This window comes from Bos grunniens, chromosome 2 (assembly GCF_055505025.1).
Source record: "Bos grunniens cultivar Pamir isolate PY7600 chromosome 2, Bosgru_T2T1.0, whole genome shotgun sequence".
NCBI lineage: Eukaryota > Metazoa > Chordata > Mammalia > Artiodactyla > Bovidae > Bos > Bos grunniens.
The window spans coordinates 29,797,247-29,820,393 of record NC_141166.1 but is presented as its reverse complement, the minus strand read 5'-3'; the positions used below and the strand labels follow the sequence as shown (position 1 = coordinate 29,820,393).

At 51.9% G+C, this 23,147-nt stretch overlaps 1 protein-coding gene across 1 annotated transcript; it reads right to left on the bottom strand.

The window, feature by feature from the left end:
• Positions 1–4,489: 4,489 nt before the first annotated feature.
• On the bottom strand, positions 4,490–11,093 carry IHH (Indian hedgehog signaling molecule). The gene is made up of 3 exons (XM_086339372.1): positions 10,229–11,093; positions 7,646–7,907; positions 4,490–5,920 (listed from the first exon to the last, which is right to left on the bottom strand). The coding sequence occupies exons 1-3, from the start codon at positions 10,544–10,546 to the stop codon at positions 5,262–5,264; spliced, it is 1,239 nt and encodes a 412-aa protein (XP_086195498.1). The 5' UTR covers positions 10,547–11,093; the 3' UTR covers positions 4,490–5,261.
• Between the last annotated feature and the right edge of the window lie 12,054 nt (positions 11,094–23,147).

Sequence of the window (23,147 nt, the reverse complement as noted above, 5' to 3'; positions counted from 1 at the left end):
GGACTGCAGGAGGAGGCCAGCCCAGAGGTTGAGGTTCCCCAACTCTGGTGTGGGTGGGAAGGTCCCTGCATCTAGGCCCTTCTGGGGCAGAAGAGATGTGCGTGCATGTGTGCGTGCGAGGCAGCCTGGGTGTGGCTTGAGGCTTGCAGGGTGGGGCCGTTATCTGTCCCACCTGGCCTTATCAGATCTGGGCTGGCCGAAGCTTGGCCCAATGGAACAAAGAGGCTTTGAGAACTAGGCTGGGGTGTGGGATGTGGGCCCAAGCTCCAGGAGGCTTGCTGTACCCAGGGGGCAGAGGGCATGGGTTGGAAGAGCTGCTGCCACCAATACCTGCCAAAATGTTTTCCTGTGGCAGGGACACCTTCTCAGGTGGGCAGCAGAGCCTGTGCTCCACACTGAGGGCCTCCATTCCTTCTTTGGGGTGTTTTCTGCTTCAGCACTTCTCACCAGGCCTTCACCTCTGCCCCTTTTATGGGGTGCAGTGTTTCTCCTCCCCTACTTCCATTCCCCTCCTGGCACCTTTAAGCCCCAGTCACACTGGCTCCTAGTCCTTGAGCATGCCCTACACTTCTCCTCCACACACCCTGCTCCCAATGATCCATCCACCTCTTCTTGCCCAAATCATTTATGCCAAGCCCCAAGCCACTTCCAGGAAGTCTCCAGACATTGCACATCCCATCCTTACCCCTGTTTATTTCTCCCCACTTCTTCTTGTGTGATGCTGTAGGAACTTCTCTCCAAATTGTCACCACTGGCAGAACCTGTCTGAGCCTGGCAGAGACTCAGTCCAGTTGGGGCCAGAGTTGAAGGTTGTACAAGTTGTACACTGCACAAGGACTGGGCAGGCAAGGGGGCGGGGCCTGAAATCCAGACATTCTGTGAGCTCAGTGCCCTTGGTGTGAGACTTTCTCCTAGACAGACTTCCTGGTGCCAGGCCAGAAGTGTTGCCTTTTCTAGTTGGATCTCCTGAAGGGGCATTTTACTAAGATTTTTCATGGTGGCTCAGACAGTAAAGAATCTGCCTGCAATGCAGGACACCCAGGTTTGATCCCTGAGTTGGGAAGATCCCCTGGAGAAAGGAATGGCTCCCCACTCCAGTATTCTTATCTGGAGAATTCCATGTACAGAGGAGCCTGGCAGACAATACTCCATGGGTTGCAAACAGTCAGTCACTACTGAGTGACTAACACTTTACTTTTTCACTCACCTATTTCCACTTCCTATCCTGGGGCTGCAAGTGCTAACAGCAGGCCTGGTCGCCTAAAGGATTGTTGCATTGGCTCAGCCTTTTCCAACACATCTCCGCTCACTGTCAGAAGCCATTCCGCAGGCAGCCCCTACAGGCAAAAGTTGGGGGAGAGCAATGACCACTGTGGATGCAATGGCCTTCAGGGCTGAGCTTAGGCCTGTGAAGAACAGCAGGCGTGGGACCAGTAGCTCCCTGGGTCTGGGCGGTATGGTTGACCTTCCTCTGGGCCTCAGCATCTTAAGGAGGATAAGCAAGCTGGTTCTGGTGGGAGGAACTGGACTATCGCACTGCAGAAGTTAAGGATAACTTTCCAGGCTGACTCTACTCATCCAGCTGGTACCATCACCACAGTTCTGGGTCAGGATTCCCTGAAAAACTGTGGGGCCTCACCTCTATCCCAAGGTTGGTCTTTCCAGGGTCTGGATTCAAAGTGCTTTTCTGAATCTCTGCAGCCATCTCTGAAGATAAGTGTATTTCCTGAGGAAGCTCTTTTAGAACAGAAGGTCTAGGGACCCCAAATGGCTCTGTGTCTACAGGACAAAGTGTCCCCAGGCCCCATAAGAGGGGCAGGTAGGCCTCCCATAAGGGAGAGCCTCAATCTCTCTTTCACTCTCTCCCCCACCCCATGCAAAATTTCTGTAAAAGACAGAATGTGCAAATGAATGGACCAGAGCCTCCTGACCTTGACCTTTTGTTTCTCACTGCAAATGTGTTCATAGATGTTCTGGTTCCTGTGACCTGGTCTGTGAGTGTCTTCCACAAAGCGACATGTAGTCCACTCCAAGTGGCCTGACAAAGTAGATTTCCAGTCCTGAAATGCTGAGCATGCCTTCTGGAAAGGACCCAAGTTTACCAAAGGAAAAGCCTCTGGTGAGAATAGTGGACCTGTGAACCAGATCAGTTCAGTTCAGTCAGTCATTGTGTCCAACTCTTCTCGACCCAATGGACTGCAGCATGCCAGGCCTCCCTGCCCATCACCAACTCCCAGAGTTTACTCAAACTCATGTCCACTGAGTCGGTGATACCATCCAACCATCTCATACTCTGTCATCCCCTTCTCCTCCCCACTTCAATCTTTCCCAGCATCAGGGTCTTTTCTAATGAGTCAGTTCTTCGCATCAGGTGGCCAAAGTATTGGACTTTCAGCTTCAGCATCAGTCCTTCCAGTGAATATTCAGGACTAATTTCCTTTAGGATGGACTGGTTGGATCTCTTTGCAGTCCAAGGGACTCTCAAGAGTCTTCTCCAACACCACAGTTCAAAAGCATTAATCCTTTGGTGCTCAACTTTCTCTATAGTCCAACTCTCACATCCATACATGACTACTGGAAAAACCATAGCTTTGACTAGATGGACCTTTGTTGGCAAAGTAATGTCTCTGCTTTTTAATATGCTGTCTAGGTTGGTCATAACTTTTCTTCCAAGAAGGGAATGGCAAATCACTTCAGTATTCTTGCCTTGAGAACCCCATGAACAGTATGAAAAGGCAAGCCAGACGCCTGGGTTCAAATCCTGCTTCTGTCATTTGCTGCATCATCTTGGGCAAGTTACTTAAGCTCGCTGTACCTCTGTGTTCTCATCTGGAAAATGGTAAGAATATAGTATATACTGGGCTTCCCAGGTGGTGATAGTTGTAAAGAACTCTTCTGCCAGTGCGGGAGACATAACAGATGAGGGTTCAATCCTTGGGTCAGGAAGATCCCCTGGAGGTGGGCATGGCAACTCACTCCAGTATTCCTGCCTGGAGAATCCCATGGACAAAAGATTACTGTATCCCTGGTAGGCTACAGTTCATAGGGTCGCAAAGAGTCAGACATGACTAAAGCTACTTAGCATGCATGCATAATATATACCACATAGGGTTGTTATGAAAATGAAGCGGGTGCTACATGTAAAGCACTTAGAACAATGTTTGGCAATGGTTAGTCTTCACGAAATGATTAGCAGTTGTCATTACAGCCTGTGGGAGCCTCTTCCTCTCAGATGACAGTCTCCAGAGCAATGAAGTTTTCTCTAGAGTATTCCTCCATGGAAGTGGGGATGGTAAGGTAAGAGTCAGGGCAATCATCCCCCCACCACTTTCTGACAGAAATCTCTATCAGAGGCTAGAACCTGCCCAGGGGTGTGCTTTCACAACTAGCTCTCCACAGTCAGCGGAGCCCTAACTTGGTAGCATATGCCAATTTCTATGGTGTAAATATTCCCACTATGGCCTATTTCAACTGCTTCAGAGTATTCCTGAATATTTAACAATTTTATCGATGGACATGGGAATCTCAGCTGGTCTATAATGAGTACAGAAAAACTTGCTGTGGGATGCAGAGACCAAGAAAAAATGAAGACAGGGGTCATCCTGTTTTGGCAATAAACTGGTGTCCTTCTGACTAAGCAATGTTTCTCAAAGTGTAAGCTATGGACTATCTGCCATATTTGGAGTATTTGTAAAAATAAGTTCCTAGGCCTCAATCTGGATCTTCTTCGTTTTTTTTTTTTTTTTTTTTGCTGAGCTGGGTCTTCGTTGTGGCACATGGGCTTTCTCAAGTTTGGTGTGCACCATGGTGGCTTCTCTTGTTGCAGAGCATGGGCTCTAGAAGCTCAGGGTTCAGTAACTGTGGCTCACAGGCTTAGTCACCCTGAGGCATCTGGAATCTTCCTGAATTAGGGATCGAACTCGTGTCCCCTGCATTGGCAGGCAGAGTCTTAATCTACTGGATCACAAGGGACATCCTGATCTGGATCTGTTAAAGAAGAATCTTAGAAGTGGGACCACAAATCAGGATTCAGGCCCTGAGAAAGACCAGAATCAGCAGGGAAGGCACCTTAACTAGGGCCAGGCAAGGCCTCTGCACGCTGACCCCAAAGTTCGCCTAAACACAGTTAGACCAGAGAAAGAACTGATCTAACAATTCCATGATAACTTTACTTATCTAGAAACATCTCCTTGTTTCTGAGTAAAGGGGCTTTCCCTACTTATTCTGGTCTTTCTAGGGGCGTGAGTCTCTAACTTTTCACTGTGGATCATGAAGAGATTCTGTAGAATTCACATCTGCCTTGCAGCCCATTCTGAACAGCCCTCTGTTGCGACTTGGCAGACCTACTGGATGAGAAAGGGCCTGCAAAGAGGGTGGGAGCGCTGAAGGTTTTGTCTTTGGAGGAAGGTGCACACAGCCCTGGATGGCCCCACCCACGGTTCTAGGCTAACAGTGTATCAGCCCTACTTGGTGTCCTGGACTCCAGGGCTCTAACAACTTAAATAATTTTTATTACAAAAGGAAGAAAAGACCAAAACATCCCCAAATTTTCCCATGGGCTTCCCCCTCGGTGCCAATAAATAAGGTGGGGGAGACTGACCGGAGGAGGGGGTAGGGGTCATGGTTCAGCAGAAATGGGAATGTATAGCCTGGGCAGAGGCTGGGCAGGACATCCAGCCCACTGCCCCTGTCCTGGGCACTGTGATCACATTGGCTGGAACACACAGCTCTGTGTACTGACAGCAACAGTCTCCATATGTGTCCCGAGGAGTGTGGCCAGAGAGGAAGGTCATGCCTCAGGATGGCCAGGCTGGCTGCCCTATCCTGCAGCCTGCTCAGTTCTGGGCAGCATTGAGTCCAGCCAGCTCCCTGCCAGCTCCCAGGGAATCTAGCAGCATCAACTGAGGTGCAAGCCCACCCAAGAGGGGCCTAAGATGGATAGAATGGGCCCTCCCCACTGGGGGAGGCAGGAATGAAAAATCGTAGTGAGGGCTGGCTGGGTTGGGACCCACTGGCCTCAAGGATAGAAGGAGAGACCACTCCCCCATCGCCAGCTCAGCTTGCAGCTTTGTCACTACACCAAGATGGGGCTGGGGGACACTGGCATCGTCCAGTACAAGTCTCAATGATGTATCTTTGTGGTGGAGGAGATGGTGGGAACCAGTGTCCCCACTCAGGTCCCTTCCAAGGCCAATGCCCTCCTGGTGGGGAGGCCTTTGGACCCATGTGGGCAGTTCTGGGAGGGCAGTAGAAGGATCCTTTCAGCTCCCTGCCCCGGCCACGCCCAGCGAGTGGAAGCTGCCCTCTTCCAGCAAGAGACGTCCCAGGCGGTAGAGCAGCTGGGGGTACCAGTGCACACCCTCCCCTGGGGTCCAGCTGCCCCACGCCAAGCTGTGAAACAGTCGCAGGGGCCAGAAGGCCAACTGAGCCAGGTGGTGGTCAGCCACAGCCGCAAAGCAAGAGGCCACCACATCCTCCACCACCAGTGTCCCATGCCTCGTTAATGGGGCGTAGGCCCCCAGGGCCACGTGCGTGGAGACAGCTGCCACTCTGGCAGGCTGCAAGCCTGGCACCCCAGCCACCAGCACATACTGGCCAGGCTGCACTTGGCTGGCAAACGTGGCTCGGAAGTGGGCAGCTGGCTCAGTGTGATTGTTGGCTGTGAAGAGGAGGTGGGCGGGTGTGAGTGCCAGGCGGCGCGGGGGATCCTGGGTCTCGATGACCTGGAAGGCCCTCAGCCTGTCCGGCTCACGATCGAGGAAAATGAGCACGTCGCTGAAGGTGGGGTTCCCATCCTCCCCCATGGCCAGCACTCGGTCTCCGGGCCTCACAGCTGACAAGGCCACACGTGCCCCGCTCTCCAGGCGCACCTGGGCTCCAGCAGGGAAGCAGCCACCTGTCTTGGCTGCGGCTGAGTGCTCTGTGGGAAGAAGGGACATGAAGGCATTACTGGGTGGAGTTTGGATTCCCAGTCACTGCAGTCCTCCCCAGCACAGCCAGAGGTGCCCCTTGCTCCCAGGCTGCTCCCCCATCACCATGTCGTGTTCCCTGCCCCCCACTTTCTCTGCAGCTTTGAACCCACCCCCAGCCCGCAGTATGATCTGCCTTCCTCCCTAGTCTAATGCTTTGCTCATGAGAGGAGCATATTGAGGCTCCAAGCCCAGGGAGCATGAGGGAAAGGGTCCTTCGGAAGCCCAGGTGAAGCCCTCCCCCCGCCGCTCCCAATCCTGATAAGACTGAAGCAGTCAGAGAGGCTGAGGGTCAGCTGGGTCAGGAAGTGGCCAGCTGTGACTTGACACCCCAAAGCTGCAGCCTCGAGAAGGTAAGTCACTTCATGCTTCTGGGGTCTGGATGTCCCATTATTTCTCACCCATTTTTCAGATGCTCCCCCCAAATTGTCCTCTTGGACTGACATCCCAAGTTCTATGCCAGAACTGGCCCTTGGCATCTATATACCAATAGAGAGGAGGGCCAGTCAGTGGCAAGAACACAGACTCCTGGGGAAACTCAGAGTGAATGGCCAGGCCAGGGTGTAGCTCAGTGGCCAGGATGAAATCACCATCTTCAGTTCATGTGCTGGGTCCTTGTATAGGGACAGGACACAATGGCATCAGTGGGTGGGATGCAAGATACTATTTGGGAGTCAGTAGTAATGCAGGGAAGTGACCCCTCTGGGAGCTGGCATCGGGCCTGTGTTTGCAAGTGAGGGGTCGATGTGACTTGAAGTAAATATAGTTGACAGGGAAGTGCAGAGGGGAAAGGTCCGGATGGGGTCACCACTGTGAGCCTGGTGGAATGAGGAACAAAAGAGAGCCTGGTCTCAATGTGCCAGGTCTGTGAGTGTGATCGCTGCATGGGGCCAGCATGGAAGGCTGAGCCTGCAGTCAGGGGACCCCGCAGGCAGTCCACACAGGAACCATGTAAAGCATCCATGACCGGGTTCAGTGCACGTGGCAGGGATGCAGACAAGATTCGAGGGAGGGGGCGAGGTTCCAGTGCCTGCCAATTCTGATCAACAAAGCGGCCAATATGGGAAAATCCACTTTATTAAGTCCATTCTGTTTATTCTTGCCCTCACGGCTGTCCTTGCCCCCCAAAGTCCAGCTTCAGGGCCCCGGGGAAGAGGTCGGGGACGCCTGCGCCCCTTGAGAGGAGCAGACATAGTGCCTTAAAAGGCCTGACCTGCAGCCAGGCTGTGCGTTCTGAACCTCTGGGCTCCTGGCTCCCAGTCAGTCATGCTGATGTCTGGGCACAGCCTGGCCCCTGGCCCCACCCCCACCTCCCAGTTCTGCACCACTCTGTATGGGGAGGCCGTCTCTCTGTCAGCCTGGCTTTCTCCATCTGGCCAGCTTGCTCTGTCTTGCACCATTTGCAGCAGGCTCTGGACTGTGGACCGCCTGGTCAGCACCCAGCATCGCTGGGACAGGACCCTGTCTCCCTAGGCTCCTGCCATGACACTATTAGGCACGGGTGGAGCAGGTGGTCAAGAGCAGCAGGGGGGAGCGCCGCTGACGTCCTGGTCCCCGAGGTCCCCGCCTCCATCCCTGGGCGGGCCTCTTCACCTTCTTGGCTCCCGCTGGCCCAGCGCCGCCTGCCCACGCCCTGCGGCCCCGGCCCCGGGCCCAGTCCCCCGGCAGCGGCTCACCGGACTTGACGGAGCAATGCACGTGGGCCTTGGACTCGTAATACACCCAGTCGAAGCCGGCCTCCACTGCCAAGCGCGCTAGCAGTCCGTACTTATTGCGGTCGCGGTCCGACGTGGTGATGTCCACCGCGCGGCCTTCGTAATGCAGCGACTCCTCCGAGTGGTGACCGTCCTCGTCCCAGCCCTCGGTCACCCGTAGCTTCACTCCGGGCCACTGGTTCATCACCGAGATAGCCAGCGAGTTCAGGCGGTCCTTGCAGCGCTGCGGGAGGGGAGGGGACAGAGTTGGGGGAGGGGCTGGCCCGTGTGCAGGTGAGCGCGCAGCCCCGCCCCTTACTCTCCTACCGCACTCGCTGGAGCTTGGAAACCGGGGAGGGTACTCTGTCCTTCTCTCTTAGGAACAGAGAACCCTAAAGTGCTTCCTTCCATTCTAGCATCCCCTGACCCCACCGGGATCTGGACCGCGCAGTGGCGCCACAAATCTGGAAGGCGCGTCCATCCGCTCACCCGTGGGGGCCTGTCTCTAAACTCTCTCTCTCTCTTCTTGGAGTTACTGCACCTTTTGAGCGCCGGGCCCTTCTGTCTCACCAGGAGACCAGCGGGGGATCGCCTGCTGCCTGGAAGGTAAACGACGTACCGGAGCTGACTTGCCTGAGGCCGGCCTGCTAGGCGTGCAAGGCTCGAGGTGCCCAGTAGGTGTCACCGTAGCCCCAGGGCTGAGGCCCGCGAAGCGGCCTGGGCGCGGCAGGTGCGGAGCGCCTCGGCAGCCTGGGGGGTGTGTTGGAGGGGAATCCCAAGCCTGCCGGGATTCCTCGGCGCCAAGAGGCATTCCCGCTGGGACCCTCACGATCCCAAACCGGCCACGCCCGCTCCCGGGAAGCGGCAGCCCGGGAACCAGAGCTGGTAATCGGCTAGCGCCTGACCCGGCCAGATGGAGGACCACGTGGCTTGTCTCCCGCTGCGAGGGGTGGGCTCTGGGTTGATAAAGGCCAAGCAGCGTTCTCCCTGTGTCAAGAGCACTCAGCACCCCTGCGCCGCCCCTATCTGGGAAAGGACCCGAGAAACAGAGCGTTTAACCTCGGGGTGCCCACTTCATGCTCCGCCTCCCATGAAGTGGAAGACGAACCGCGCTGCGGGGAGGACGGTAGAGACAATCGTCTGCGCTGGCTCTCTTCGTACCTGGAGCCTGAGGAACCCCGCAGCTGACTGAGGAGAGGAGCCTGGGAAGAGGGGTCCTCCCACAGTCCTTGACTCTGAGGTGCCAGGAGCTGCCAGGTGTGGGCAGCCCACCTCTCAACCTACTCCACCCCTCAGAGCCGAGGGTCCCCACAGACCCTTGGACTCGGTCTCCCAGGAGCCAACAGCGGCTAAAACCCAAGGCCCCGTCGGTCCTCCTAGGCTGCAGTCTAGCTGGGGGCGCTCACTGCCCCCAGAGGGAGCTCCGCGTGCTCCTGGCCGCCAGGCTTCTAGCCACCCACCTATGTCTGTCCCGCGGCCCCTGCTCCCCGCCCCTCTTCCCCCACCCCACCCCTCCCCTACTCGGGTCCAGAGCCCGGGCACGCGCTGTCAATGATTGCCCAGTCCGTGGCCCGGATCCTTATCTGCATTCCTCGGCGCACGGCCCGGCCCAGCCACCAGTCAACCTTCGCCCGACACCGCGGGCCAGCCCCAGCGCCTGGGCGCGTGCTGCGGGCCGTGGTCTAACTGCCCTCCCCAAAGCATCTAGAAAGCAGGCTGCATACGTGCAGTGGAAGCCCACCGAGGAAGGGGACCTAGGTCCCCTTCCCTCGAACTCGGCCTCAAGGAAGAAAGTGTGCTCCCCGTCCCGCCACCCCCACCCTTCCCCCAGGTCCTTGGGTTGAGCGCGCCTCCTGTTCGGAGCACTTAGGACTAGCCGGCACCCCAGCCCCTCTCTTTCAATCTATCCACAGTACCAAACCCAGGGATTCCCCCAAGTTCGGTCCCAGAGCCCGGCTGCCCGGCACCCCTACCCTTCAACTGCAGCTGCGCCGCTCGGCTCTGGGGACAGACACGTGGGCTCCCCTGCAAGATCCCTTCCCTACCTCAGCCTCCTGGCTCTACCATTGCCCGCTGTTCCTTTAACCCAGACCCCGGAGCGGGCCGAGCAGCGAACCGAGAGCGCGCGGGGAGGAAAGGCCAGTGGGACCCTCCACGCCCGGAGCTTCGCCTCTCGGGTTGCCGAATCGCCTCGACATGAAAGGGGCGCAGCCATGCGGAAGGTTAGGCCAGAGGGACTGGTGCATCTTGCAGGCGCGGGAGGCAGTCGGGTAGAGGTACCTCCAGGTGCCGCGTCTGACCTGAGCTGCCAGCACTCCAGGGCCGAAGGGGCCACCGCCAACCCGCTGGGCTGTGGCGCTTGGCAGAGGGGAACTCTTCTCACCGCCTCCAGCGGGCTCGGGGAATGCCAGCACTCCGCCGGGACCCCAGCCGGCCCATCTTGCCGAGAGGGGCAGGTGCCAGGGGGCGTGCCAGCCAGTCAAGGAAAGGTGCCAGGGGGCGGGTAGGGCCGGGCAGGTGGCGGTGCTTCGGCGGCGGCGCCCTGCGAGGGCGGGTCGCGCTCACCTGGGTCATGAGGCGGTCGGCGCCGGTGTTCTCCTCGTCCTTGAAGATGATGTCTGGATTGTAGTTGGGGGTGAGCTCCTTGAAGCGCTCGGAGCTGCGCGCGATCTTGCCTTCATAGCGGCCGCTGGCGCCCAGGGTCTTCTCGGGCACGTTGGGGCTGAACTGCTTATACGCGAGCGGCACGAGCTTGCGCGGCGGCCGCCGGCGGCTGCCCACCACCCGGCCCGGCCCGCAGCCCCGCGCCGCCGGCACCAGCAGCAGCAGCAGCAGCAGGAGCAGGCAGAACCGCAGGCGGGGCCGGAGCCGGGCGGGAGACATGGCCGGGGAGCCCCGAGGAGCGGCGGGCGAGGACGCCTGGTGGGCTGATGGGTGGACGAGTAGACCGGAGCGCTGCGGGGGCTCAGGCGTCCGGGTGGCTCCTGGGGGCTCCAGGTGGGGGCGCCATGGGCTGCGCGGCGCGGCGCACGGCCGGCGGGACTCAGGTGCGGGGCGGGGGCCCGTGGCCCTGGCTGGTGGCGACGCGCTGTCCCCCTCGGCGCCTCGACTCTGAGCTGCCCGGCTCGCCGGCCGCCAATAAATAGGCCGGCCCGTTTGTTTTGGCAACGCGGCGGCGGCGGGGGGCGGCGGGCGGCGGGGCTGCGGGCCGCCGGGCTGGGCTGGGCTGGCCGGGCCGGCCGGCTGGCGGGCCCCGCGGTTAGCACCCCGGCCCCGCGGTCAGGCGGCTGGGGCGGAGCGGGAGCTGCTGCCGTCTGCGGCGCAGCCCGGGGCCGAGTGAGAGGGGAAATGGAAGAGATCCGGGCTCGGGCCCCGCGCAGACCGCACCCTACCCATGTCCCTGCCTCCTGCGCGCTCGACAGCAAACCTGCGGCAAGGGCAGCGCAGCCTCCTCCCCCTCGGGCGGGCGGCCCCGGCACTAGCCAGCCCTCGTTCCGCTCGCTCCTCCGTCGTGCGTCTGCCCGCCCCTGCCCTCTGCGCCCCCCGCACTGCCTGAGTGTGCTCTCCCCGCCCGGACGCGCCCCACCCGGCCTTGGCCTCGCCTCTGGGCTCCCCGCGGCTCCGGGGTGCCCCGCCAGGCGCAAACCTCCAGTACAGGAGCTGCCGCCCCCACGGAGACCGCAACCCACGGCGCGGCCGGACGCGAGGGGTGGGGGACAGTGGCCGGACCGCATAGCCGCCTACGGTGTCCCCTGCGGGGAAGTAAACCCAAAAGGCAGGAGGCCGCTGGTAACCTGGTGCCCCACCCTGGCCCGGGGAGGCGCGCCCTCTCAGCTTGGTGGAGCTGAATTCTGTATCAACCCGGTGCGAAGCTGGGAGTGGGGCATCCAGCCTCATGACGAGTCAGATGGAGGACGAGGTGGACGTGAAAACATTGCTGAAAGGAGCAAAGTGAAGTTGCGGAGGCATAGGCCAAGGTGTAGAGAACAGCATCCTAAATAGTGACATCAACGGAATAAGGAATCCTGACTGGCTGCCGCCGGCACAAGGGAGCTGCTAAATAATTACTCTCTCGGTTCTGTTTCACAAATGAAAAAGAACAGAGAATGAGTGATGGCAGCTAGAGATGTAAGCATGGATAGTGTGTGTATCTTAATAGGATATTCAGGAAGGCTGAATGAATTAGGATTCATTCTGTTAAAACGAGAAAAGGCAAGTGTGTTAAAAAACAAACACCACTACAACAAATTACCTGATTTGGTTGCAATATTTTCTACAAATTTAATAGAGATAGAAATAAAAGGGTGAGAAAAGTTTAAAAATTCTCATTTCAAGAATATTAATACTGCTTATGTGTTTGATAAATGGAAGCTTTTAGATATTATTATACAAGCATTCTGCTTGCATTATCTAATTTAAATCTACAATTCCAAATGCGTTAGTATCCTCCCCATTTTACAAATGAAGATTTTGCAGTTCTAAGAAGAAAAGCAACTTGCTCCTGGCAGAAGGATTCAAACCCCAGTCCCACTCCAGCAGGACTTGCACCAGCTGACCCCAGAGCCCCAGTGCCCACCCAGCAGACTGGCTCTCTGGGCAGCACTCACTCACCCAGTTCAGTCTGAGTTTGGGACGTTGGTAGCTTTTCACAGATATACTCACATTTTCTCTTAATCAATTTTGTAAATACAAATTCAGAATCGGAAGGGACTCAAAACAGAATGTTTAATCCAAGCCCTTCGTAATATAGAAGAGGAAACTGAGGCCCACAGGAGGGGTATTTAGGATGGCTCCACCAGGGTGATGGGGGTCGTTTCCTTGGCTTCCCTTGGCTTCCCTTGGCTTGTGCCTCCTCCCCACACCCTGTGCTCGCCCTTCTATTTGCATTCAGATTCCGTGTCACAGATTACTTGCCAGTGACAGGTTACTCTAACATTGCTTCTTTTCTTTGAAAGCCTTCAAAATGCTTTAACATGTGAGTTCCCGGGTTCAAGAACCCAGCCCCCCAATCCTGTTCAGATTTCTGGGGTGCACTACTCAGCCAGGTCGGTACCTTTCCCAATCCAGACAAACAGGGGCTAATCCCATAGGTTTCCATGGTTGCCTATCCTAGATCACCTATCCTTGATCAAACTACATTCAGTTCAGTTCAGTTCAGTTCAGTCGCTCAGTCGTGTCCAACTCTTTGCAACCCCATGAATCGCAGCACGCCAGGCCTCCCTGTCCATCACTAACTCCCGGAGTTCACTCAGACTCACGTCCATCGAGTCAGTGATGCCATCCAGCCATCTCAGCACCACATAAATAATTCCTATGTGACACTGATCAGATCTTACCCAGGGATCTGTATTCAACAGGATCACAGCTTAAGAGAAGAAATGAGAGGAATGGCAGCATTAATAAGTGGTTATAAGGTAGAACCTCTAAGAGAAGCTTAAAGAAACTTTTTCACTTGGAGAAAAGAAGATTGAAACTGAATTTAACAACTCTTCAAGACCATGCATATGGGATAATAAGCAGGATAATGGCCCTAATCTCTAAGGGCAGAAAACGTTTAGGAAAGGAGTTGAATTTTCATTAGAGATGAAGGGAGAAAGATCTAATTTAGGGCAAAACTTCTCTTAAAAATTGTTATAAAACACCTGATTCCTAGTACTTATCCACGGGAAATACATAGGAATGCTCATATATGTGTGTACAAGACAGTGGTGGGGCTTAGGGCCACCCCGTTAGGGAATCATCTACCCCGTGCAAGCTAGTATAATAGGCCCAAAAGGACAGAAAATGCAAACAGACAAATAGAAAGACAGTTGTTGTCCTCAAGGTATTTACTATTCAACCTCAAAGGTAAATCATGAAAATAAAAGGCAATCAAAGCCATGAATGCCACTCATAAACAAGGACAGAATAATGCATTCTAAATTAGATAGGTTAATAGATAAGATGAACTTGATCTAGAAGAATATGGAATTAAGAAACGACTGGTCTAGGGTTAGACCTCTTGGAAGAAATCAGGGTTTTTTTTAAATGTAATTAATTAATTTATGGCTATAATGGATCTTTGTTGCTGGCCCAGGCTTTCTCTAGTTGCAGCACTTGGGTTCTCACTAGTTGCATCTCCAGGGCTCTAGGGCGAAGGGACTCAGTAGTTGTGGCACATGGGCTGAGTTGCCCCTGCAGCATGTGGAATCTTCCCGGACCAGGGATAGAACCCACGTCCTCAGCACTAGCAGGTGGATTCTTAACCAGTGGACCACCAGGGAAATCCAGAAATCAGTTTTGAAGGAGAGGAAGGAATGACTGAAAGGAATGAAGAGGACATTCAGGGAAGGGCAGTGGCTCTTGTGATCATGAAGAGCCAAGTTGGATGACCTAGTAAAAGGGGGGGAGCCCGAATATTATCTGATGTGATCTCCTCGCTCAAACCTTATGATGTATACACAACCATCTTCATTTTATGAATGAGGAGCTGAGGTTCAGAGTTTGTGAGGGAGCTGGAAGGGCAGGAGTTGGAATCCAGGCCTGCTTGCATGCATGTGTGCATGCTCAGTCATGTCCAACTCTTTCCAACCGCATGGGCTGTAGCCCACCAGGCTCCTCTGTCCATGGGATTTTCCACAAGAATGCTGGAGCAGATTGCCATTTTCTCCTCCAGGGGCTCTTCCTGACCCTGGGACCAAACCCATGTCTCCTGCATTGCAGGTAGATTCTTTACCGCTGAGCCATCAGGGAAGACTCCATAATAATCCAGCTTCTTGGTGAGTAATTCTTAAGGCAAGCATGCTGGGCTGTTAACCTCTGTTCAAGTCAATGGTTTTTCTCTCTAAATTCAGGAGACTCTTGTTATCTTCATCTTGGGCTTTTAGGCTTCATACTTCTCTTTGACTAATCATTTCCCCAACTGGTTGGCATCAGCCTGACTCCTATGGTTGATTTTTTGAAGAGGTTAGCAACTCCACCAAATTTCACCCATATGCAGGAAGGAAAGAAGCATGCCTGTCTTTCAAGCTTCTGATCAGGGCAGGACACATTTGGAGATTCAATTAGAGCCACTCAAAACTAACAATGCTATGAATACTGGCCATTGATTAAAAATGGGAATGTCAAGTTACCTTTGCCCTAACAATAAGCTCATTACAAGGCACTTCAGAGAAATTCAAGCTCTAAAGACCTTGCTTTGATGACTTTGACAGGGTAGGAAAAAGTAGCAGAATTAGTTACAAAGAGTATTTTCCCTTCAAGTCAGAGACTAAAGGCTGTGGGAAACTTTTATAAACAGAAAGACCTTTGCAGACAGAAAGACACACATATATAAATATATTTCTGAATATGGATAATAACATGTTTACTGATTAATGAGCTTTATTTCCATCCCAGTGTCTCTATTTGGAAGAAATTAGTTGCTTAAAGAGACTCTTGGAATATACTAGTTCAGTGAATGTTCAGTAAAGGGGGCAGGGTTCTACTCTTAATACTCAAGCAACACTCCTGACACACCTGTCAGCTTTCTGTATTAGTTCACTCACACTCAGCTGTCTCTCTTGGTCAAGATAGCACCCTAGGGATGCCTGACATATAGCCAAGGGTCGATAGCCAAAGAAAGAAAGAAGGTATACAGCCACTTGCATTTTAATAACTTGTATTCTTAGTTTCTGCAAAATGACAAATTCATTCTGTTATGGTTATAGCTAACAAAATGGTATTTAACTCCCACTCTCACCTTATGACTGGGTTTCCTTGATGGGCTCAGAGGTAAAGAATCTGCCTGTAATGAAAGAAACTCCAGAAGATTCGGGTTTGATCCCTGGGTTGGAAAGATTCCCCAGGAGGAAGATGGTGGAGGAAATGGCAACCCACTCCAATTTTCTTGCTTGGGGAATTTCATGGACAGAGGGTCCTGGTGGGCTAGAGTCCATGGGGTCACAAAAGAGTCAGACACATCTGAGCATACACACATATGTGTACTTTTATTTAGTACACATTCAGTACTCATTTTCCAATTTCCTCGCCTTGGTTGCCCCAAACAAAAATGATTACATTCATTGATATCCACAGATTTATAAAACCACTTCAAGATACTGCTGATGTGGAGGTGGGGGGTGTGTGTGTGGGGGGGATGGGTGAGTGTGATAATCCTTCATATATTGACTCAACAAGTGTTTCTGAGAACCTACTAAATGCCAGACACTGTGTCAAGTACTCAAGATGTGAGAAAAAAAAAAAAAGATTCCTGTCCTTATGGAGCTTTATTCTAGTTGGGAGGCACCAGGGGGACAAAAATAAATACAGAAATGAACAAAATATGACTATATATAAAACAAACAAACAACAAGGTCCTATTGCATAGCACCAGGAACTATATTAAATATCTTGTAATAACCTATAGTGGAAAAGAATATGAAAAAAATCACTTTTCTGTACACCAGAAACGAACACAACATTATAAGCCAATTATACCTCAATAAAAATAAATAAATAAAAGTTAAAAAAAATATATATAATGTGTTAGAAAGGAATAAGGACTATGAACACAAAACCTGAAACAGGGTGAAAGGTTGCGAATACAGCCAGCCTGTGGGCAGCCATCCAAGGTCAGGAGGCAGGTGACACTGTTAAGCAGGGTAGTCAGTGGAGGACTCATTGAAAAGGTGTGATTTAAGCCCAGACCTGAAGGGGGTGAGGATTTCAAGCAGATACCTAAGGGAAGAGAATTTCTGGCAGAGAGAAATGCAAAGAACTAAAGCCCTCAGGTGTTTGCATATTAGAGAAATAACAAGGAGACCAGTATGATCAAAGATGAAGCAAGCTGGTGAATTCCCCAGTGGTACAATATTTAGGACTCAGCGCTGTCACTGCTGAGGACTTGAGTTCCATCCTGGTCAAGGAACTAAGATCCCATAAGCTATGTGGCATGCTGTACCTCCCCGCCCCCAAAAAAAGAAGCAAGGGGGCAATGGAGTGAATAAGGTTGACTTTCTGATCACAAGGGTGTTTTTCAAACATTTTACGAAGCTCAGAGTGAAGATAACTGACCCTTTAAAAGAATTTATGTCATGTAACTATAGACACAAGATAATTAAGTAAAAGGAGTGATAAAACAGGATTTATCCATAAATTTAAAAAATTTTAAAAAGAGAAACATAGTCATGGCTGTTACTTTCTACCACACACTCTTGAAAAACTTTGGCGGGAAAAAAACTGTGCTTTAAATATCATCTTTGGCCTGCAGACTTCTTGAGAGCAGAAGATAAGTCTTTGTGGCAAAATACAGCACATAGCGTAGTACCCCCATTGCTGACTGTGCTGGTGAATGAGCATTCAAATATATGTGAGTTAATACACATCTAAGTATTCCTGTTTCTCGTTGAATATGGGTTTTTGTATCTCATTCCCAACACAGTTCCAACAAACCCATGCCATGCCTTTGAATTCCTTTGCAGTGATCTGGAATGTTCCTGTTGGACTTTCTCATTTTGCAATTCAAGTCTCTGTGCAGTATAACCAACTTGGTTCCTTACATATCCCTTCCTGGCCAGGAGTACAGCATTCTTTAGAGATTCCACGGGGGCTCTTTCTTCACATTGAATTCTTCCCACTAGTTACCCAAGCTTCTTAATGGTTGAAATGTTTTCTGTCATATTTAAATGATTTTGATATCAGTTTCATACCTGCTTCCATTCCATTTGATGACTACCATGAAGGTATTTTTGAGATTCCTACCCAGAAGCATACACATCTTTTAGATTCTCAGTCCCAGGAGGTATTTTCCAGATGTCTTTCTGGTGGGAAACTCAGCTCCCACCTGTTGTCCCTGCTTTAAAATGGCTTTGATAAATGACCTACAGGAGCCATGCTTGCCCCTGAATCATCACATAGCACCCCAGGTGGGAAAAATCAAGCTTCTCTGCTGTTGCTCCATCCCTGCCCTATGTGAAGAGACTGCACGCTCCGTCGCTTCAGTGGTGTCCAACTCTTTGCAACCCTATGGACTATAGCCTGCCAGGCTCCTCTGTCCATGGGATTCTCCAGGCAATGAGGATTGAACCCATGTCTTCTGCATTGCAGGCAGATTCTTTACCCACCTGGGAAGCCTATATGAAGAAATTAAGTACAGGCACAGTTCTGCTATTTCATTCTTCAAGTCCTAAGAACATATGTACATTTTGACCGTTCAACAGTCTGCGGTGTGGAACTGGGGCCTCACTCTACTTCACTGGTGACACCTCCGAAAGCAGCGTGGTGGCACCTTGTGCCCAGTGCATCCTGGGTGCATGAGAGCCAAGTACCAACTCAAAGTTGGCCACTTCACAAGCTGGGTGTCCTAGAACCTACAAGAGGAACGTCCTCTGCCTTGTCCTGAACGTAGCACCATGTTCATTTGTGCCCTTTAGCACAGCCAGACATTGCATCTTTTTCTTTTTTTCAAAATGCCATTGTACAGCTCACCTATTTCCTGTCTTGCTATTCTAATTATATAAATTACCCTGCCACAGTTAACTCATACTTATTAAAGAGCTACATAATGGACATTACTACTACTAGAAAACCACTCAAGTTGGGATATCAGTACCACCTTCATACACAACCACAGTATAACTTATATTGCTCTTTTATCAGGTTACTAATGAAACAGAAATGTTTATTACCAGCTCTCTCTCCCCCAACCAGTGCCTTTCTATTCCCTATATGCGACCTACGACCGACTGGCATTTCTTTGTGCCCTGGAAGCGCCAGGCAGCAGTAACAGATGAAATCGGCAGTCTTTTCTTCTCATCTGGCAGGAGTCTTTTTTCTGTCTTGAGTAAAGGCTCTCTTTACCACCCAGGATTCCTAGCAGTACTGTTCTTAACCCCAGAACACACATCCAGACCCTGCTGGGGGGTGGGGGGTTTCCCCACAAGTAGAAACTCATTTCACCACCCCCTCCTCACTCTTCAAGGCCTGGAGGTGGGGCAGCAGGGAGGCAGGATGGAGTGCCAGTCAAGAGGATTACCCTTCCCCTACTCCATCCTCTCTTCTCCTGTCACCCATTTCTGACCGGCTGTCGATCCTATCAGGGGTCCATAAAGCCAGGAGGACTCTGGCCCAGGAGAGGGGGGTAGGGGTTAGGCAAACAGGCCAGGGAGGCAGCTGGTTGAAATTTAACCACAATATTCTTGGTCTCTATTGTTTTGAGTGAGGCCCAATATTTCCACAGCAGGATTATGGGATCTGATTAACCACGTTAGACAACAATGCTGAGCTGGGATGGGCTTCCCCTTCCAGCTGCCAATATGAAAAAGTAAATACAACACCCAGGTTTCCGAAGGGACTCCCAGCAGCCCCCCAGACCTTACTCCCCAGTTCTGACCCCAAAGTGAGGTGGGGGGTAGGAAGAGTGTGACACTGCATACTCCCCTAAACCCTGGCCCCCGGCCCAGCAGGACGAGTAACCTGGCACAGTATGCCCAGGTGAGTCAATGGCTGTGCGCTCCCCACACCCTGCAGTTCTTCCAGCGCTTCTTCCGGGTTCCCCTAGGCTGGCCCAGATTCTCAGGAACCCATGAGAGTTAGGTGCTGAGAGGCTAGCACTCACGCAGAGGGTCCAGAAGTGTAGAAAGCACACAAAATCAGTTGGATTCCAGGACAGAGAGACTGAGAGCAGGTAGGATTCCACAGCTAAGAGGCTGAGCCTTTTCTAGAATGTTTTGGTGCTACCTCATGACTTCCCAAGAGACAGGGTAGAAAAGAGACCTCAGAATTGAGGGAAAGCATTGAGGCCACCATAAACAAAGTCTCAGGAGACAGTATTCCTTGATGGGTCTGGGCTGGGAGACAGAGGATACTACTTCACACCCTCCCCTCTCTGAATGTTTCCCCTCAGGGTGGGATCTTCTGAAGCTCTGTCCAAGAGAACCTGGAAGAAAGTTAGAGCATTAAGAAGCCCTTGACAAGAATACCTGTGGCAACTCATAGGAGGGCACCGCAGCTGGGGAAAACCCTCCCTCCACAATGTGGGCTCCCTTAATCTGGCATTTCTCTGCATCTAAGTGCCTAGCAGAATCCACTACAATTCTACAAGTCCCTGCATTTACTCATGTTGGTAACAGGGACTAGGAAGCAAAGGTCTTGAGCTCTGAGTCTGGTGGCTTCCTTGTAGAAAGTCACTTGCTCCTTTTGAACTATTTCTTCTTCAGGAAAATTAAAAGACAGAAAAATACTTCTGGGTAGAGCTCAGAAAAGCATATCATGATTGCATGAAAACCCAGTTAACAAAAAGCGGCACCCTTTAGTAGTGTAATACCAGCACAGTGCTATTTTTTGAGTTAGCATTAAAAACTGACCCTGTTCTCAAACTTATACTCTTGAGTATAACCCAGTGTAAGGATGGAAACAAAAAGCCCATAGGAAATGTGTATATAAATGCTGATTATGTTAATAGCACAGTGAGGAGGTGGCAAGAACAGATAAAATGAGCGTACCACGTCACGAGGAAGGTTAATTAAGAGGATTTTAGGTTTCCCCAATACTCTGTGGAGCAAATCCCCTTAGCTTTGTAAATAGGAGGAAATGAAGGACAGAATAATTGAGAAGAAGGAAATGCCCCTGATGACAATGTCAAGTGTTAGTTGCTCAGTCATGTCCAACTCATTGTGATCCCATGGACTGTAGCCCGCCAGGGTCCTCTACCCATGGGATTCTCCAGGCAAGAATACTGTCAAGAACGAGACCAAATCTAGGTGGCACGGCCTTTCCCATTCCCATTCCCACCACCTCTGTAGAGAATGAGACCCAGGCTCCTGCTTATCTCCCAGCCGACCAGGGAGGAGGAGGTCAGGAGGTTTATGTGAACAGGAAGGCAAGAAAAGGGAGTTCAAATGGACCACAGGACAAAATTTAAAAAGCATTGTGCTGAATGTTCAGGAGACTTGAGCATCTCTTCCTCCCCCAAGTGCTCCTTGAAGGTGAACCACATCAGACCTGTGGAAGGATACAGTCCAAGAGGAACAGATTCTTTCCAGTCCAGAGTACAGGAGCTCAGATCTCACTCTCTGCCACCTTACACCCTAGGGACTCTGGGATTCAGTGGGCAGAGACTAGAAGCTCCTTCCTTCCTTTTCCCTAACTTTACTACCCTATGGAGACCCTTCTTTGATTTGGAGGTCCACCTTATACCCTAGGGACTCCGGGATTCAGTGGGCAGAGACTAGAAGCTCCTACTTCCCTTTTCCCTAACTTTACTACCCTTTGGAGACCCTCTTTGATCTGGAGGTCCACCTTACACTCTAGGGACTCCGGGATTCAGTGGGCAGAGACTAGAAGCTCCTTCCTCCCTTTTCCCTAACTTTACTACCCTTTGGAGACCCTCTTTGATCTGGAGGTTGGTTGAACGGTGACAGAACAGAGAATGACCCTCGTGGGGTTTTCCGGGTTCTGGCTTGGGCTCTGCCTTTGGTGGGCTGCTGGGGAAGCCCTCAGTGAAGCCGGAGGGGAGGAGGTGCTGCCCAGCTGCAGTGCTAAGGGATGAAGATTTGTCTTCCAGCAAAGAGCTGGTTTGCCTGGGCTGACTGTGGGGGAGGGGTGAACCACCAGCAAGGCCAAGAAGGCCTTGCAGCCTAGGTGGCGCTATTTCTCTACTTTTTAGCTCAAGTTCCTGCAGGAACTTCCTCGAGGTCCCTAGTCCTGCTCCTGGTTTGCTGGCTTGCTGCTGTAAACCACCTTATATTATTTTTTTTTCTAAAAATACTCCAAAGCAATTGAAAGAGTCCCTTCTCCCACCAGCCAGCCCTGGCCCCAGCCCCGGCCCCGGGGAGCGGGCGGGTAGGCGGGGAGGTGGGCCACTGCTTTATTAAACACAGGGAAAACTAATATTTACGGAATAAAATTTATGGAGCAGCCACGAGAATTCGACCCTTTTATGTGCATGCGGAGTGGGGGTTGGGCCAGGCTGGGGGCCTCAGGGAGGGGCCCAAGCCAGGGGGCAGGGCTGGAATACAGCCTGGCTAGGCCAATTTGTCAAGGCAGGGGTTTCCCTGGAGTTGCCCTGGGATGAAAGATTTTCAAACACCACCCCTTGCTTTGGGGGGCAAGGGCTTCAGGGCAAGAATGCCCGAGGCAGAGCCGCGGGGAGCAATGTTTCTCCTAAGGATGTGCCTTTGGGCAATAGTCCCATGGGGGCAGCAAGCTTTGGGGATACAAAGGGCAGTGGGCAGGGAAGTCATTAGGCATATTCTCATTTAACCTTTTAAAAAAGTTACACATTCTTTTGAGAATATGAAAAAAAAAATGCTCTTAGGATTTTATTTATAATTTTAGGGGATTCACAAGCCCCTGATCCCCACTCTGATTAAAAAATGCCTTCTCTTGAGACTGTGCTTTTAGGGCAGAGGGATTACCTAGTGTGAAGAACCCTTATTTTCTTCCAGTTTGCTGGGGAAGTCTCTCCATTTTCCATGTGGTCTCATACCTTGAAATCTGTCTATCTATACTATGCCAAGGGAAACTAAACAACAAAGTGAGTCATCTGATAGATTGTTTTTACATAGTTCCCTATGTACTTCAATGACAGTCACCACCAGGGCACAGACGGGGGCACTGGCCTAGAGGTAAAGAAACTTATCAGCAGCAACTGGGAATGAGCCATGGTGGAGCTCTCAGACTCTGCCAGCAGGTGAAGGCCTGGGGTAAGTCCTGGAGTCTGCCAAGGCTCCTCTCTTGAAGAGCTAATATGCTTAGTCGCTCAGTCAGGTCCACTCTTTGCAATCCCATGGACTGTGGCCTGCCAGTCACCTCTGTCCATGGGATTTTTTTTTCCCCCCCAGGCAAGAATACTGGAGTGGGTTGCCATTTCCTACTCTAAGGGATCCTCCCAACCGAGGAATCGAACCTGCGTCTTCTGCCATGCAGGCAGATTCTTTACCACTGAGCCATTGGGAAAGCCCTGAAGAGCTAACTGGGAGTGGTAAGAATATCCTCTTAAAAACAGGCAGGGTCATGGGAAAAGAATGGTCACAGCTGAAGACAGAAAAGAATGACTTTACATCCTTCCTGGAAAATGTTTTCAGTGAGGTATATAATAATGCAGTTCAGAACTCAGCAGTCTGGGCTCAAATTCTGGCTGCTACTTATTAGCTGTGTGACCTCTCATAGGGGGGTTTCCCAGGTGGCACAAATTCAAAAGAACCCACCTGCCAATGCAGGAGAAAAGAGAGACACAGGTTGGATCCCTGGGTTGGGAAGATCCCCTGGAGAAGGAAATAGCAACCCACTCCAGTATTCTTGCCTGGGAACTTATGGACAGAGGAGCCTGGCAGGCCACAGTCTATGCGGTCACAAGAGTCAGACACACACACTAAACCACCACTGCCACTTAGCAGAGTGGCTGGTACTCATGAACTGCTCAGTAGATGGTAACTGTTTGTTGCTGTTATTATAATCATCATTACTTTCTTATTACTTGGATGGTCCTCTTCCTCCCAAGACTTGACCTGGGGACAGAAACTCC